We start from the raw sequence: 19,196 nt of genomic DNA on the forward strand, positions 1-19,196 counted from the left end.
AAATGATGTAAAAGATGGAGAAAAATTTTGGAAATAAAAGTTTTGTTTTGAGGGTAGGGACATAATTTATCTCCCAATTAAGGCTTATGCTTCTTTTTCAGTGTAACACATGTGTTAAATTTTGTTATCTTCTCATAATATTTTTTTTTTCTTAAAAAAATTCCTACAATCACAAGGCTTTGGGAGGGGCCATGGCCCTCATGGACCCCCTCTAGATCCGCCCCTGGTTCTTACCCTACCTACACAGAGTTACTGACCGAATTGGAAAACTCCTTGAAAAGCACAACATCAAGACCATTTTCAAGCCCACCACTCAACTTAGGAATTGTTATCGCCCGGTGAAAGACCCCCGTGACCCTCTCTCCACATCTGGAATTTACAGAATTCCGTGCTCCTGTGGATCAGTTTATGTCGGAACTACGAAGCGCAGCATCAAGACACGCCTTTCTGAGCATGTTCGTCATTGCCGTTTAGGAAACTCTGATAAGGCAGCCGTAGCCGAACACAGCCAACAAGAAGGAGTCCACAACATCAAATTTAAAGACACAGAAATCTTGGCTACAACATCTCATTGCTTTGCCCGTCTTCATTGCGAAGCTATAGAAATTTTCAAACACCCCTTTAATTTCAACAGAAAAGAGGAGAATTTCAATTTACCAAAAACATGGCACCCTGCCCTTAGATCTACTCGCCACCAGAGCCGTGTCCAAGGGGAGGGTTTTAGGGGTTAAACCCCTCCCATTGGCGAAAAATAATAAAATAATAAGGAAAATAAAGAAAATATATGTTTTTTTTTTTTGGCTTGAATTAATTTTAATGTTAAGTTTTTGTTCAGCGTTTTTTTTTTTTTTTAACTTTCTCTCTTTTCTTAAGTTTTTCTGCAATTTACAACTGTTAAAGCTTTCTCAACTGAAATAATATTTCGGAAAAACTAAGGTGGAAGAACTGCTGAATGATCTATCAATGCAAAGCATGCTTATTGTAAGGAGGTTATGATGAATTTAGCATATGTTGTAGCAATGAAAATGCATTAGTGATGGTGTTTCGTAATGTAATTTCTATCTGCAATAACCTCTTTCTTGTTTAGTTTATTAAGCATTATTTCAATTCTTTAGAACATAAAACCTGATATACATTCTACATTATAAAATAATTTGTGGATAAATTTTAGTATTTATTGCAATGTACCGCATAGTAAGCAGATTTAATTTAAAAGAAACAAACAAGGTTTGATTAAAGTGAACCTGTAAAATGAAGAATTACTTTGGTCACCTGCGCAGTCAAAACTATCCCTCAAAAAAAAAAGGGGGGGGGGGGGGGTTCAGCAGCCCCTCCAGGTGTATAAACGCCATACTGGGATCGGCAATTTGTCATAAACTAAAGGTTGTGGGAGGTTCAATTCCCCCTCCCGCAGGTAAGATTAAAACCCCTCACTTTATGAAAATCTGGACACGGGCCTGCTCGCCAGAACAGTCTAAAACATACTGTGGTCCCATCAAATCAGAAACCGGTAGCCACCACGGCTTGTGAATCCCATCCAATCAGGTACCAGGATCACCCAGCGGCTTGAATCTCATCCAATCAGGAACCTTATTCTACCAGCGGCTTGAGAATGCCTCCCAATCAGGACCAGAAGCGCAGCATCAGTTTGCTTAAATACCGGAGCCACCGAAGCAAGGAATCAGTCTCACCAAACTCAAACCACTGATGATGGCTGCAGCAAAGCAAGCCGAAACGTCTGGAATTTCTACTCCAATTAGACCACGGCCAATAAGCCCGGAAATGTTATCTCCTCATATTGACGCCGGCCGTGAAAGCCTTAAACAGTACCTAACTGGAAGGTTCCGGGTTTGATACTAGCTGGTTGAAGATCCTTCATGTTTGATGATGATGACTGGAGCAGGTTAAATATGGTATGGTCATAACCTCCAAGTGACTCAATACCTCTGGGGGTGCTGAACCAAGAGATGTTCGGTTTCTGGTTTGGATCAAAATGTACGAAATATAGATAGATGGTGCTTCCATCTATCGTGTGCTGTTTGAGCTGAATCTGACTTCCATCTTAGTGGTGCTCTATAAACCAAAGCCTTACCGCTCTGGCTTAAGCCCGGTAGCACCGTCTACTTGGGCCTAGATATCCGAGTGGTTTAAGCAACAACAAGATGCATAGCGTCAAACTCTTGGACCATTTAACACAAAACAAACATTAAATCTCTGGGGATGCAATCCAATACAGTAGTCGAGGGGATACAGATGTTGTGAAAGTCAAGCTAAAACAAAAACAATGCAATATTTGCAGCAAACAGTGATGTAGTAAAAAAAATATTCCAACTATTTTTCAGTCCTCGATAAGAACAAAAAACCAAGTTTAAGAGTATAATTTTTTGAAAAATAATAAGGATAACATTCAGGCCTATACATAATGTAATCAAGGCCATAACCAGACTTTTCCTTTGGAGAGGGTTTTACCAAACACATTTCTCAAGCAATTAATATGATCAATCAAATTTGATTTCACATATATTCTACTGATTTTTGTTAGAACAGATTAAATGAGGGGGAGGGGGCTGCTTTAAAGCCATTAATGTAAGCAAATGTAAAAGATGATGTATCAATTAAATAAAGAAGAAAAATCTGATGTGTACACTACATAACTTTACTCCTGTTAAATGTCTTTTTGAGAACTCATAAGAGTAGATGTGAAGTGCCCTTCTCAGTCAAAATTATTACCACGGAATGATAATTCTCGAGTATTATATTTTCATCCATATTTTTAATGTCTTTTAATTCTTAAATTTAATTATTTTATTTCTATTTAACACAAACTGCCGAATGGCAACACGTAATTAAAAAAAGTGAAAAAGACGCACGAGATCGTGTTCCACGAATTTTGGTCTTGAGAAAATAAAAATGACGACTTCTTGAAGTATATGTGATGTAAATAAAGTTTTGTCGATTTTTATAAAATAATGGAGTCAAATTCTTATACAAAATTAGGGTGTTGTTATAAACCTTCACAACACTCTCAGATGTATGTACTTATGACACTCATTTGAGTACTTCCTATATTCATATATTTTTTTTGGCGCTTATGAAGTATGTTAAGTATAGAGTTTGGCAGTCTCAAATTTAAAGAGTTTTGATGTTTTTGTTAGCGTTAAGTATTTGAAATCTCAAGGAAACACTGCATTGTAAGAAATGACATTTGCAAAACGTACATTACAAAATTGCAATTTTAATGTGATTCAATAGTTTACTCTCTAAATATCACCAATAATGGCCAAATTGAAACCAGATTTTAAAAAAAAAAATTTTAATCGCCAAATTTGTCATCAAATTGGTGATAAAACTTGGCGACCAAAAGACTGGCGATATATCGCCAAGTGTACACCAAATTATAACACCACTTGAGTTTACATCGAAATTAACAATGATTTCCCGCCGAAAAGGGGCAAAAGACCCCTTTAGAAACACTCGAATGCAACCAAAAAGGGAAGTTCCCAACTAGATCCCACTAGGAGTCTAAGTACCAAATTTCAACTTTCTAGGACATACCGTTCTTGAGTTATGCGACATACATATGTACATACGAACATCACGAGAAAACTTGTTGTAATTAACTCAGGAATCGTGAAAATGGATATTTCGCGTGTCTATACGTTCTTATGCACTTATCCACGTGTGTTCGAGTCAAAAAAAAAACAAAAAAAACTCACCATTCATTTGGGGGTGAGCAAAATGGAAATTAAGGTCGATTCTTAAAATATATTTTTTTTGCGAATACTTCCTTTTTTGTAAAAGGAAGTAATAAATAAACAAGTAGTAATGCAGCAATGAAAAGGGAAAATAAAAGAACTGTTAGGAACATTTTTGAAAAATTTTCGAGGGGGTTTGAACCCTAAAAACCCACCCCTTAAATACAGCCTTGAATGTACTTTCATTTAAGGTGGGTGATCAAATTTTAACACATTCAGCTTTGTGAAGCAATATTTTCATTTCTGAAACAAAATCTACAAGGAACATCGCTTTACAAAACTTAGGGAGGAAACTTACTAAAGCTGAGTTTAAGGCATCGACAAATTCCTCTTCTGACATATTTAGGAGTTTATCACACATAGGTAATGAAACAGTCCACACAAGGGAACACAAATCATCAGTGAGCTATGAAAGAAAAAAAGGTTATTTTAAAAATACTCAAAATAAACACCTTCAGGTAATTGTTGAGAAATTATTAAATACAGGCTCAACAAGATGTTAATTATAATTTTTTTCTGTAAAAAAGTTCTATTGTAATTAATAACAATGTTGAAAAAAACAGGTAACTTACTGGTAGCAATGCAATTGGTCCAGTGGGCAAGAACCGCTGCCATGCAACAATGTTTTCTGTGGGCTAAAAGTTTTTAATTAAACATTTTAGTGACAGCTTTAATGTATATCAAAGACTGAAAACAAAACATACAAATAAATTCTTAAACAATGTACAAAGTTTGTTTGATCAAAATTTCTTCATTCATTAATATTTTGATAATAAGTCAGCACCTGTATCTATATAAATAAAACAAAGAATATACCTGCGTATGTTCCCTATAAAAATCCAGTTTTTGTCAGATCTGGACCAAATTTGGCATGGAGATACTCGAGCACCCGAGAAAGAACGTAGGGGGGTTTTCAAATGCCAAAAAAGTACTGAACGGTTTGAATTTTTTACAGCCAAAAAATGGAGCTAAATGGCTCTTTCTAACCGAAATAATTATCCTATTTTTTAAATTTAGATCCCATTCGAAAGCCCGTGAAAAACACCCATAGAGTTCATTCATTTCTTTTGAATTTTTCACAAAAAAAAAGCTGTAAAATCACCAGGAAAAAATTTAAAAGCATTGCTAAGCGTAATCGAATAGAAAGTTTAAGTCGGAAAATTATCGTTTGCGCGATCTCATTTTAGTTGAGCATTCAGAGAGTTGCCACTTTTTTTTATCGGCTATAACTAAATAAAATTTTGTTTTTGTTTTGAGCCCCAAAGCAGAATACTACTAAATTTACAATGTACGTCACAGAACAATGTCTGAGCTGTAGTACAATTCTGTTCAAATGTAAGAGGAAAACTTAGACAAATTTTCTGCAGAATTTCTACAGATTTCTGCAGAAACTGCAGATTTTCTGCAAATATCTTCCAACTCAGGACAGAATTTCGGACAAAAATTCTGCAGATTTCTTTAAATTAGAAGAACATCTAAAATTCTTGGAAATTACGATAATTCGGCGGAAAGCTCCCGAAAAATGTTGAATTCGATTAGTCATCTGCAGGAACATTAGATTTACTTTAAACTTAAAGAAATCTGCAGAATTTTGCTCAAAATTCTACCTTGCGTTGGAAGATATTTGTAGAAAATCAGCAGTTTCCGCAGATTTTCTGCAGAAATTTCATATTCTAAATCTCAGAAGAATTGATTTTTCTAGCATTTTTGGTTCTCCTTTTAAAATTTTTACCCAACCGATCTTCATCCACTGCAATTTTTTCATAAACATATGCTTTAGAAATATGCCAACATTGAAACACATCCATCGCCGAAAATTGCGTGTCTTGTTTGAGATCCAACGCCGAAAATTGCGTGCCTTGTTTGAGATTTCAATCCTTTTGAATCCTAAAAATATTTCAACTATATTTAGAAAGTTTTGAAGTGTTTTATTGCATGCTATCCTAACATTGACTCATTTTATTCATTACTTTATTAACATTATTTTAATTGCCTCTTCACGCCATGTAAAATTAACCAAAAAAAAAAATGTGGTTTGACACCTAGGTTCGGATCTTTGTAAAAAAATTTCCATGCATTTTAGAAAGCAAAAAAATATTTTTGGAGAATCTCAATCCGTATAGGTTCTAGAGAAATACATAGCAATAGTGAAATTTTAAAAACTAAAATTAAAAAAAAAGTAAACCTCCCGTATGAAACGATTTTGATTTAGGGCTCTCGATTTGTGGAAAAGGTCAAGTTGGTTGCTTGTGTATACAATGCTTGAAGTAGTTGCAGAACAATTTTGGTTAAATAATTTTCCATTGCAGTTGCAGAACATCATCAAGCATTTTGCTTTGGGGGTTTTGAGGTAAAAATTTCCCCTTTTAATTATTATTTGTCGACTTATTTTTTTTTTATTATTATTATTTTAAGGATCTTAGTTGTATTTATGGAGGGTTGCATTTAATTTTTTCGGGAAATTTCGATTCGCCATTTTCTTTCTTTGAGAATGATTATTTTCACGGGAAATTTTATAGTATTTTCTTTCCCCTCTAATTGAAGCCTGGTTGTTGGACATGCGTCTCTTGACAAAACTTTTATTTTCGAGGTAGACCGTGCAAAGTCGGGCAATGCAGCTGGTAGTAAATATAACGATCTTGAAATGTAAAATTCTGAAACAATTTTTGCCTCTTAACCTTAAACTTAGTTTATTTTTAAGTTCTGAATGTGGAAACATTTTAATGTAGTTAAAACATTTAACCAGTAAAACAAAAACATTTTTTTCTGCTTCATAGATTCTGGTTCCACTTCAGTTTCCTTGCATAAAATTATTTTAGAGCTTTTTTTTGTTTTTTGTATCTGGCATATAATAAGTCAAATATCATGTAACTTAAATTTGAATTTTCAAATATATGAGATCAATTACAAGGCATAATTTTGCAGTAAGACCAAATAAAACTTCCTTTTTGGGGGAGAAAGGTTTCTTGAGTGAAGAAATGAAAAGCAAATTTCACATAGTTCTTTCAGAGATATTTACTAGCTTCCCCCTGAGCTAGTGATTTTATTGCAAATGAGGAAATGTTCCCTTTTTGCAGCAATACCCCAGCTGGTGTCTGCAATCATGGAGCAGTTCAACTCATAAATTGAAGGTAACGCTCAGGTATTCAACAATAAGTTACCGACCCCAAACTCTGTGGCGTAGCTAGACCCGACTTTCGGGGGGGGGGGGTTACTACTTATATATATATATATATATATATATATATATATATATATATATATATATATATATATATGTAATATATATATATATTATATATATATATATTATATATATATATATATATATATATATTATATATATATATATAATGTATATATATATATATATATATATTATATATATATAATGTATATATATATATATATATATATATATATAATCGCTTGGAATTTTTTCCTTTTCTTCTTTTTTTTTTCTTTCTCTTCTCTCTTCTTTTTCTCTTTTTTTTTGAGACTAACTTTTCGGGGGGGGGGGTTGTCCCCAAAACCCCCCCCTTAGCTACGCCCCTGCCCAAACTAAGTCTAAGGCAGAACTACATGAAGGACAAAACTGCAGTATCTGTAAATGATAACCAGGCAGTCGATATATTACAGGTAGTTCTGTCTTAGACTTTGCTTAGGGTCAGTAACTCACTGCTTAATACTTTTATTATCTCTACATAGTATAAAATGAAGTCTCCAAAAAGTGTCTGTCTGTGTGCACGCACAAAATTTGAGAACTACCAATGTTGCAGTGTTTTTCTTTTAGCATCAGAAAGGTTTGCAGACCAGTTTGAAAAAAATTCGATAAATAGTTCATTTTTTATTCTAGTTTAGGCCTAATTTTCACAAAAATTCCTGAATTTATGGGGGTGAAAAATTCTCTACACATTAATATTATATACCATTGGAAAGGGTTGAATTTTCTGCGTTCTACACAATTTTGTTTCAATGCTCTAACTTAATTACAGTGGGAGCTATTTGCATTTTTTTAGGCTTAGCTGATATTTAGGAACTTCTTTTTTCATTAAATCTATCAATAAAGAGTGAAGGAATTGTCCCAAAGTCTTCTTTTTAACACCATGGGAAAGAGCGACGTTTATTACTCCAGATCTCTCTTGAACTATGGTTGAAAAACTAAGCTTCTATCTCAAAAGGAAAAAAAGTTGCAGGCCTTTTTAAACTAAGTTCCAAAAATCTCATCTCCATTCAAGTTGTTAAACGTCTTATTTTGCATTTCCACAGTTACGTTTTTTGAATCCCTTGCTTCTTTCCATCTTTCTCATTCTAATTTCTTAAAATTATTTTAATATCTGTTGTCATTATTCGGAAGGGGAATTTTGCATGATATTTTTTTCTTTTATTTAAGCCTGATCATTGAACATACGTCACTTGACAACTTTTATTTTCAAGGTAGACCGGGCAATGCAGCTAGTTATTATTAGTAAATGTGTTATGAAAAGTAAGCTGATCGAACACTTATCAGTAATGCTAAATCACATTCAAATAAAGATTTTTTATGGATTAAAACAAGTTCAAAACACAAATGTTAACAATGACTTGAAGTATAACAGTTTAGTAGTGCAAAAACTAATCAATTACATAATAACTTACTTCAGATAGCTTAAGTGTTGCAACTATTCCCTTTTGATCATAATTCCAACTGACGTATTTCACTTTCATCTTTTTCCTTACAAGTGAATGGATACCATCAGCTCCTATCTGAAATTAATGAAAAAATTTCCTTAATATACATTAAGAAGGAATTAAATACAGTAAATAACTGCTGAATAACAATCAAGCGGCTATGTTTCAAATCTAAGTAGATTTACGACTTGCATATCAGGGCTTGTCTAAAAGAATACAAACTTTTAGCTGCCCAAACATTTTTGAAATTTCATATTAATAAATACCTAATATATTGTTACAAATTCTGTAAATATCAGTTATTTTTGTGATTAATTTGTAGTAATCTAGCTAAATTTGGCGTTTATTAAATTATCTGTCATCTAAAATTATTGTAGTAATGTAATCTGTAAATAGTTTCTTGTAATGAATATACAGCTCCTGTACATTCGATTGAAGTATACGGTCCCCCTATTTTTCATTGATAAGATTCGTGAATGAATAAAACGAAGATATGAGAAATGTGTAGAACTTAGTAGGATTTTCTAGCGATTTCTTCGCTCGGTATAAAGTACCGGCCGTCTTGTGAATGAGTCAGTTTTGGATTAGTTTTTGCTTGTGAATCGTTGCAGCGGAACGCTGGAGAGCATTTATTGCTCTGCTTTGTGAAGCCTTTTGAGCTGTATTTTTGCGTATTTGGAAGTAAATACGTGTGTAACCTTGAGTTTACGGTGTTGAGTGATATTTGCTTAATTGCTGATGATTAATTTAGCAGTTGTTGATGACCTTTCCTGTACATAGTGTAAATAAATTTCCTGTTTTTTTCTCACGAACTGTGTCGTCCTTTCAAGAAAGTGGAAGTCGCACCGGATCCGTTACAATATATATATATATACGCATCTACTAAGGACATATCAATCAAGAACTGTCTTTAAAAAAATTTTTACCAACTGCATTGACATTGTTTATTTAATTTATTTTATGTATAAATAATTAGAAGACGTAATACACATGCAACAATGTGTCAACCTGTTGTGATAATCTTAACGAAATGAGGCAGTGAGAAGCAAAGGGATATATAAGTAGCAAAATTCAAAATTTAGAGATAAGCAGTACAAATAGTAGGGGAACCTCTTCTCTGTCTTAGGGCAAGAGATAGTACTAGTAGCCCGGTAGGGACTGCTGTAAGGTGTGATTTACAGAAAAAATTCAATGAAAGCCTACCTAGGACATTATCTTTAAACGTGTTTTACTCAAAACTTGAAAATGTCCACTTACATCGCTTTGCTTCTCCCTGCCTCATATGTTTATTTAGAGTATGAATATAAGGAGCAAATAGAAAGTTTCTGAAGAAAGGGGATCACTTCATACACTAATTTGGCACATACCTGTGAGATACTGGTATTTGTTCAGTGAAATGCACCATATTTAGTACTTAGAAATGATTTTTTGATTAATTATTTCCATGCCCAGCCAGGCATGTAAGAGAAAAACGAGCTGATGTGTGCATCACATGACTTCCTTTTACTCCAATTTAATGTCATTTTTTCATTAATGGCAGTTTTAATATGATTCAATAGTTTACTCTCTAAATATCACCATCAGTGGCCAAACTGAAATTAGATTTTTAAAAAAAATTTAAAAAAAAAAAATTGCCAGATTTGTCGCCGAATTGGCGACAAAACTTGGCGACCAAAAGACGGGCGATATATCACCAAGTGTCCACCAAATTATAACACCACTTGAGTTTGCATCGAAATTAACAATGATTTCCACCCAAAAAGAGGCAAAAGACCCCCTTTGGAGCATCGGAATGCAACCAAAAAGGGAGGTGCACAACTAGACCCCACTAGGAGTCTAAATACCAAATTTTAACTTTCTAGGACATTCCGTTCTTGAGTTATGCGACATACGCACATACATACGTACATACAAACGTCACGAGAAAAACGTTGTAACTAACTCGGGGATCGTCAAAGTAGATATTTCGGGTGTATGTACCTTCCTAGGCATATATCCAAGTGTGGTCAGGTTGAAAAATAAACTCAACATACATTCAAGGGCAAGCAAAATGGAAATTAAGACCGATTTTTGAATGAAATTTTTTTCGCGAATACAATACTTCCTTTTTTGTAAAAGGAATTAAAGATGCATGCTCACTTTGAATTTTTATATGGCCCGAGCATGTCAGCTAATATAATTATTGAGCACTACAACACATAACTAATAAGCTTGAAATATTCTTTTATAAAAAGTGAGAATTTCACATGCAGAAAACTAAAAATATGTTGTTGATAATTTATTTATATATTTTTTAAGTTCTGACAATTTTAACGTTGTAACATACATTACTGAATTTAAGTAAGTAATGCACAGTTTTGTCAATTTGAATTAGTACTTCCTGAATGTCTTACAAGAAAATAGAACAAAGTACAGTAGACCCTCATTTTATGCGGTTTAAGATTTGATACCTTTATGCGGGTTTTTATGTGGGTGAGTTTCGGTTTTACGCGAATGCGGAAATGCAAACAGATAACATTTTCCCCTCTTTCAAAGTCCAAACTTCTAAAGATTGCAGATTATGCATAATCATCTGCATTGGCGTGCTAATAATCAAACTTGGGCCACTGGAAACATTTTATGCGATTGGTTCCAGAGCTCTTTCCAGAAATAAAGTCATTAAATCACGTAATTTAGAGATCACTAGGAAGAAGAGACTTTAGGAGTGACAAAGGAAACCAAAACCAACGAGGATGCCGACAGCAGTGATGCCACAACCAAAAACACAATGAAAAATTTGAGCCATTCCTAGAAAATAGAAATGATCTTTCTGATTTGTTAGTGAAGGAAGATTCTATCATGAAAATGACAACAAGTGATCATGGATGCGTTAATGCTCTGCAAAGATTTACAGAGAAAAATTCTTACTGACTGCCAAAAGACTATCATAGCCAGCTCCTCTTTATAAACAGAACACGAAATTAATTTATGTTTTTCTTTATGAATGTTGCGCCTATAAGTCGATATAAGTACACATTAAACTAATCATACAATTAGTCATCACTAGAATGAAGTGTTTTGTAATCTAGGGAACCAAACCCCAATTTTAACATTAGTATTAGGTCTCAATTTACACGGCATTTCCGTGGAACGTAACCCTCTGGTAAAACAAGGGCCTACTGTATTTACACTGAAAATTTCGCAATCCAATAGGTAAGTACAGTATAACCTCAATTTAACGATTGTCATGGGACTGAAAAAGTTATCGTTAAAAATCCAGGAGCATAGATATTTAATGCAGTCGAATCCGAAACAGTGAAATGTATCATTAAATTGAGGAAATCATTAAATTGGGTATTGTTAAATCAAAGTTACACTATACTTGAAACCATCACCTACTAAAACCTTGAGCTCAAACTTTGCCATTAAGCTGGGTAATTGTTTTTTACATATATAAAAATCCTATTCCTTAAAAAAATATATAGACCATTGTTTGAAATAAGATTACATTTAGTTAAGCACTTAAAAATTGGCATCCAGAAGGTTTGAAAATCTATTTCTTTTTTTTTTCTTTTTAGTTAAAACCAGCGCTGTATTTCATGCAATAGAAATAGCGATATGGTCGTAGCAATATGATATATAATAGAAGCGATATGGTCTCATAACGGGTGTTTAATACATAAATCACCCAAATTCCTCCTAATACAGTCGAACCTGTCTATCTCGAATGTCGAGAGTTCAGAAAAAAAATTCGAGAAAGACAGGTTTCGAGATATGGAGGTTTTGATTTTTGTATTTTAATCTAGTGACAATAAGTTGTTCACAAGCAATGCGCACACTGTCAGTGAACTGAATAGAAATATAATATACTGAAAATAAAATAAATAAACACATTAATTAAATGAATAATTCATTATGATTTAATGCAATACCATGTATATACCTCAATGAAAAAAAGCTGTTAATAAAGTTTGATGATTGACAGTTTTCGTTTCATCTACAATTATTTTTAATTTTGCAATGGCTGAAAAACCTTTCTCACTAATACCGTCCTGTGCTTCAAGAAAGTTTCTAAGAGTTTAAATTGTTTTTTCAGCATCTTTTTTATTGACTTTGGGAATTTCTGTCGGTTCTGTTTCATCATCGTTGTCTTCAGAATTGACATGAACTTCATTAATGATCTCTTCGTCCGTTTTCTCCAAACGTAATCTATCATTCTCATCGCATCTAAGACGTGGATTTTTTGAATGGTGTTTCCTTCGTCAATGCCCCTCAATAACTTTTTCACAAGTTCTTTCCTGTAACTCGCTTTAAAACTTCGTATTACCCCTTGGTCAAGGGGTTGCAGTTTTGAAGTGGTGTTTGCCGGCAGAAATTCAACACTAACATTCTTTAGAGGTGGCAGTTTTGTATGTGCAGCACAATTGTCAATAAAAAGTAAAATCTTTCTTTTTTTTAGGCCCATCAACCTGTCAATCCTTTTCAAACCATTCGCCGAAAATATTGCTAGTCATTCAGGCTTTCTGATTTGATTTGTACGCTATCGGGAAAGATTTTATTTTAGAAAAACATCTGGGATTAGCAGAACGCCCAATCATCAAAGGTGGAAGTTTCTCACTTCCATCTTGATTAGCAGCTAAAACAACAGTTACTCTTAATTTGCTCTGTTTTCCTCCTGCATTCTTCACCTTTAAAAACGGCCGTTTTGTTTGGCAAGCATTGATAAAAAAGTCCTGTTTCGTCAGCATTATAAACGTCAATAGGATTAAAATTTTTCAGAAGTGAAGGGAGCTCATTGGTTATCCATTTGTCGCAAATGCTTTGTGGTACTGCTGTGCTTTCGCCACAGATCTTTCGAAAAACATTTAAAACTCTCTAGCCAACCATTGCTTGCTTTAAAGTCGGAATATCCAAGTTTTTTTGCAAACTCCGAAGCTTTATCTTGCAGCATCAATCCGCTGACAGGAATTTCTTTTTCATGACACTGTTTAAACCACAAAGTCAAACATTCGTCTAAATTAGTAAAAGTACATTTTCTTACTTTTTTAACATTTTTATTGTCCGTCTCCAACGAAGTTTTGTTTTTTATTATTGTGGATAGAGTGCTTGGCGAGATATTAAATTTCTTAGCAACGTCAACTTTTTTCATCAGAGGGTTTTGATCCAGAAAGTCCAAAATTTTTCTTTTCTCTTCTATAGGAAGAATTTTCTTTTCACAGACGCCATATTTGGCTAAAAACACTCAGGAATAATGCAGCAGTGTGAAAATCTCAGAAGAGCAACAAGAAAAAAAAACACACCGAACACAATTTCACATTCAAGAACTCTGGTCTTCTTCCACAATTAGGCGCGAGGTACAGCAATTTCAAGGAAAATGATAACGAAGAATTCTTTTGATTCTTCCTTCTCACCCTCTACTGTTTCCATTACCCTGTTTTCCTGTGCAGGAGAAATAATAGCACCACGTGTCCAGTTTGTCAACTTGAAGAGACACGTTTCATCTCTCCCAACCCTCGTAGTATTGTGGGCCAGTCAGTGTTTACATCTTGCATTCCCCCTCTCTGTCCCCTCCCCCTCTCCCCAACCCCCGAGGCTGGGTATTATCCTCTATTATTTCTTATTTTAGGGATCATCTCCTGCCTTTTTATGTTCTTTAAACCATGAAAAGAAAACAAGGTTGCACTTCAAATTTCCGTAGCAGCAAAATCTGAACTTCGAGAAATAGAGGTTTTACGTACTAAGTATTCAAGAAAAGCAGGGAAAAATTCATGAGAAATTAATTGAAAGTGCTGGGAAATTAAAAAAAATCGAGATATGCAGTTTTTTGATATACGCAGGTTTTGACTTATACAGGTTCGACTGTATGTATAATATCACCAAAATTGAAAAAAAAAAAAAAAAAAATACAAGAGCTCAGATACCATGAGCTCCCATGCAAGTTAAGCTGTGGTTAAAACTAATTAATGCAATTAAATCTCCCAATACTCACCAAAAGTCTAGTTTTAAGAGTTAAACCTTTGTCTGTTTGAATGTTCACCAAATCGGTGTCTTCGGTCGGAAAGACGTAATCGACGGCTTTCGATCCTTTGATGACCTCGACTCTGGCAGTCAACTCGTCTAATCTTTCATACAACGCTTTAAGAATAACATCATTTTCAACTATGTAAGCCACGTTGTCCATCATTCCGGCATGCTCGAAAGAAATGCGGGCATCTGAACAAGATTCCCATACCTGTGCATGAAAAGAAGTGATTAAAAGAAAGATCTAGTTAAAGGAACAGTAACAAATATAGCAGTGGTTTGAAAACAAAAATGATTGCTTTTTAATACTGAATTTTCCTGTTATAATAAACAAGTATTGAAATTGCTGCCAAACTGCAAATACTTATACTTATGCAACTAACTAATAATTGTTCAAAATGAATTTAGATATTTATCAATTATTGTGATTAAAACTTTGCTTTTGTATTAGAAGTGATTCTTCGAGGAAAAAAAAAAGATGTAATTCATCTTGTACATGATAGCATGATTCATAGTATATTTTTCTCTTTCCCATAATTTTCTTTCTCTCTCTCTCTCTTTTTTTCGGAAATTTTATTCTGGAAAGAGCAGATACAATGCGAGCAAAAACAGCAAAGATAAAAGAAAGAACTAGAAATTTGAAAAAAAAAAAAAAAAAAAAACTTCATGAAATTGCATTCTTTTACAATTTTTGCAATGTTAACGAAAAAATGTTAGGCAAACTATGTTAATGCATCATGGATTTTTAGAAATAAGGGGAATTTTTATTTTCCATTGTTAAGAGTCCCTGACTCTTAGGGCTCTTTTTTATCTTGAACCACATTGACTACAATGCCGGTAACGTACATCCCATACTCTACACAGTGAATCAACATTTTTTTTTTGAAAAAGATATCTTTACTTTACTAGGAAACAATAACTAAATTCAGAAAGCCACATGATTTGCCCCCCCCCCCCCCTTCAAACTTAATCACTTTTTGAACAATTTTTGCATTTAAACATTTCCAAAGATTGACTAAATTACAGTTACACTGAAAACAAAGTAGAGATATATTTTGACCTTTTCTCCACATAATTTATTTGGAGTTGGTTCTAAGAATACTTTTAGAAAATGAATTATAGATCCATATCAAAATAATTTTACTGATCAACAGAAAAGAAAAATAAATTCATATTTCCATGTGTTTGGTTCATAGTTTTTTTTTTTTTTTAATATTAATGATTCAGTTATGTATTTATCAGAATCAATTAATAAAATTGATGTTTTTGTAATTATTGAAAAAAAAAAATTGCATTTTATTTTTTCTCTATTATGAGCTAGTATCTAGCAAACTTTTAGAACTAAGAACAAAAATGACATTATTTTTATGGGCATAAAAGGTTATTGTTTCCTATACTTGTACACGTTTAATTAGGTTTGAAATAATTTATTTCAACATTAAATCATCACTTACTAGATTTCCAACCTATGGACATAGCGGATGCATGTTTATTTACTTACCATGAGTTTCCTAACTTCCTTCATTCTAGTATTGCAGATTTTGTCCCACGCATGAAATCCTGTAAAATAAAATAAAATACGTGTATTTGAATATGTCCTCATATTTTGTCGCCTCAGAGCAACAGTATGATATCTAATCCCAGAAATAACACGAGGAAATCTTACTGTTCTTCTAAGGCGACAATATATAATAGCATATTCCCTGATCAAGTAATGCCCCAAGTGGCTTGTATAGGGGGGGGAGCAAGGGGGGCAACTGACACCTCACTTTCAAAAGTAAAGGGGCCTTGCCCCCTCATTTTTCAGAGTTAAAAAGTAATGATTGATCGAAAAACAGTTTTAATTTTATAGATTGGATTCATTTATTTCACAAAGTGTAAATCTAAAAATTCCAAATAAATGGACAAACCTCATCATATTTCTTAAAAGTCGAACTTTGAATTGAAAAGGAAAAGGATACTGTGCCTATCCGTCCCAATTTTGAGGACATCGTGCCCTTTTTTGGAGGTCATAGGAGGAGCAAAGTTAAAATCCTTTAACAAAGCCCAATTTTATGGGGGGGGGGGAACAGCTTCAGGGGGGCACGCTCCCTAAACCCCTAACCCTGCACACTTCTTTTGACCCCCCCCCCCACTTTTTTGGTGCACTAGCTGCCTATAAGTAATGCTCTGACGTCACCAACAATGAAACTTGTGCCACAGCATGATAATTTGATAATATTTTTTGGCAAAGTTTGACATGCACGGATTTGCTTTATTTTAACAAAGCTGAACTGGAGACAGTAACTTAACTGCTCTACTGGTGAGACTCATTTTAGGCGTTCAGTCCTAAATCCGTCTATGGTAAAAACTTTCATACTTACCACTGAATAAATTTCTTGTGTTTGGGTTTAAAGCACATACTCTGTTGGAATATTTGCTAGGATCTATATTGTATTGAGTCTTTTCACTTGTTTCTAATAAGAGGATTTTTTTCTCTGATAAAATTTCAGATGATCCTAAAAAGAATAAAAGCATGTTATAAACAAGGATACGGTATGTATACATTTGGAAAAATGGTGTGAAGTTAAAAAAATAACTAACGGTAAGAATTAAAACAAGCACTTACACAAGAAATATTTCTTAACTTAACAGACAGTGATCAAATCATTATTTTGCTTGGATCGTGTCTCACTCGATATGTTGTAGATTTTTTCAGAGCCAAATCGCAGAAAATTGACTATGGGTCTTTCCACAGTACTTAGTGTAAGGTATGGGACACTACACAGAGAAATTTTGAAGTATTAGTATTTTGTTAAGTGTGAAAACACAAACAAATGCAAAATACCAACAGCCCAGTAATGAGAAAGTAGTTTTGACCTTGTCTGGTCTCATCAGTCTGGAATAGGCATTAACCGAGCTGGAGACAAATGTTTTCTCATTGAAGCTGACATTACCCACAAACTGGTAGTTAAAATTAATTTAGCACACCAGAGAGAGTCTGCATGCACTGGTGCCGTTCAACTCGTAAGTTGAAGGTAAAAGCTATTCTAGCTTGATGAACACACAGCAAAGATGAAACTGCAGTCTCTGGATATCACAAACGAATTACCTGTTTTTGAAAATAATGAAACAATGTCACTCATTTTAAAGCACAGCCTCGAATCTTTGGGTTATTCTCAAAACTAAGAAGTTTTGAGTTCAGCTTTTATTTTTAAGGTTGCATTACATTACTGGAAATTTTATGTGTCCAAATACTGAGCTTCCAGTGCCTGCCCAAATACAGGAGTGCCCTTCCCCCTAACAGCAAGGTCAGACCCTCCCTAAATATTGCAAAGACCTCCCCCTTCTCCAAAACGAGAAAACTACCCCTGACACCCCCCCCCCCCCTCTAAAAATTGTAATGGCACAGTCTGTGCCATGACCCCTTCCCCTCCCCCAAGGTGAAAATTCCTGCCAAATATTGTGTGTGTGGGATGAACATTGAAAAATTCCTTCCAAATAAGTTTCCGTCCAGTGAGAGCACAATAAAATTTATTTACTGATAACATCTCAAGTGAAAATATATATATTACATAACATATAGCATTAAATGGGTTTTTTTGTTTTTAAACACGTCCAATTATAGGTTTAAATTTTTCCAATACATACCCAAGGAACAAGCCATAGAACATCCAACCATACCGCCACCGGATATTACAACGTCCCATATCGTTTCTTCCAATTTCTGAGCATTTTCAGCTCGCACACACAGCAATCTCTTAGAGCTCAGTTCGAAAAAGTTTTTCAGCGTTTTTATTGGTCGGAAAATGTTCATATTTGAAAGATTATATGAAATATACACCTATTTTTATCGAGTGGTTAAACAGCGAAAGACATGCAATGGAATTCACATTTAAAGTTTTGAACTCGCGTTGTAACGTTCGGTTAGAGACCGAAAGATTCTGAAAGCGTCAGGGTGAAATAGTGCAATATTTTCGCTTTCCTGTACGATTTTCTTATCGTTTATGCTGCCATCTAGTGGATAAATGTATGAATATCGATCAATAATTATTATAAAAATAAGGTTGCAAAGCCTTATTAATGGAGGTCCTCCTTCTTTTTTTTTAGTATTCATTTATTCTTTATAATTAGCAAAAATATAAATATTCGAATAATTAAAAAGGCTAATAATTTTGTTTACGGTGGAAAAAAATGAAAAAATACTTTTTCATTTACATGCATGATTATTTACATTAGATGGTGCAATCTTATAAAGGAAAGAGAAGAAGAATGCATTATTTTTGGCTACTCTTGGTATAAATGGGTGAATAAATAAATTTTCAAATTCAGTAATATTTTAACATGATAAAATTCAAATCGTCTGCAATTGTTAGTAATAGTAAAATTATTCAAATAGACAAGAATAAGGTAGAGCATTATTAAAGGTTTTTTTTTTTTTTTTTTCATTTGCGTTATTCTGAATAAGTAAGTAAATTGCGCATTCACATGAAATAGTTAATGTAATAGCTACGATTCATGAAAACAGTAATTTAAAATCGGACGAAAAAATTGCAAATATTGAACGTTCTTGGGAATTGGTATTTGATATATTTGGAGGATGTAAAATTAATCTTCTGAACAAAAAAGTTCATGTAACCTCAACTGATGAAAGTATTCAGTCAACTTCACTAAAAAGTATTTTAGAAATGAAAAAAAAAAAAAGCATTAATAGAATTATTTTTTTTCTATTCATTTACTTTTTACAATTAGCATTCATATGAATTAATGACAGGTGAAAAATAACTTCTT

General features: G+C 33.6%; 1 protein-coding gene across 1 annotated transcript in view; it reads right to left on the reverse strand.

Moving 5' to 3' along the window:
* LOC129222194 (ubiquinone biosynthesis monooxygenase COQ6, mitochondrial-like) overlaps nt 1-18,238 on the reverse strand; it is a 38,040-nt gene extending 19,802 nt beyond the window's left edge. Inside the window, exons 1-7 of the mRNA XM_054856665.1 lie at nt 18,057-18,238; nt 16,790-16,924; nt 15,928-15,986; nt 14,395-14,637; nt 8,394-8,501; nt 4,328-4,390; nt 4,054-4,161 (exon numbers count right to left, since the gene is read on the reverse strand). Coding sequence (XP_054712640.1) covers nt 4,054-4,161; nt 4,328-4,390; nt 8,394-8,501; nt 14,395-14,637; nt 15,928-15,986; nt 16,790-16,924; nt 18,057-18,222 — 882 coding nt within the window. The 5' untranslated portion in view covers nt 18,223-18,238. The remainder of the gene's footprint in view (nt 1-4,053; nt 4,162-4,327; nt 4,391-8,393; nt 8,502-14,394; nt 14,638-15,927; nt 15,987-16,789; nt 16,925-18,056) is intronic.
* Between the last annotated feature and the right edge of the window lie 958 nt (nt 18,239-19,196).

Source organism: Uloborus diversus, chromosome 5, assembly GCF_026930045.1.
Source record: "Uloborus diversus isolate 005 chromosome 5, Udiv.v.3.1, whole genome shotgun sequence".
NCBI lineage: Eukaryota > Metazoa > Arthropoda > Arachnida > Araneae > Uloboridae > Uloborus > Uloborus diversus.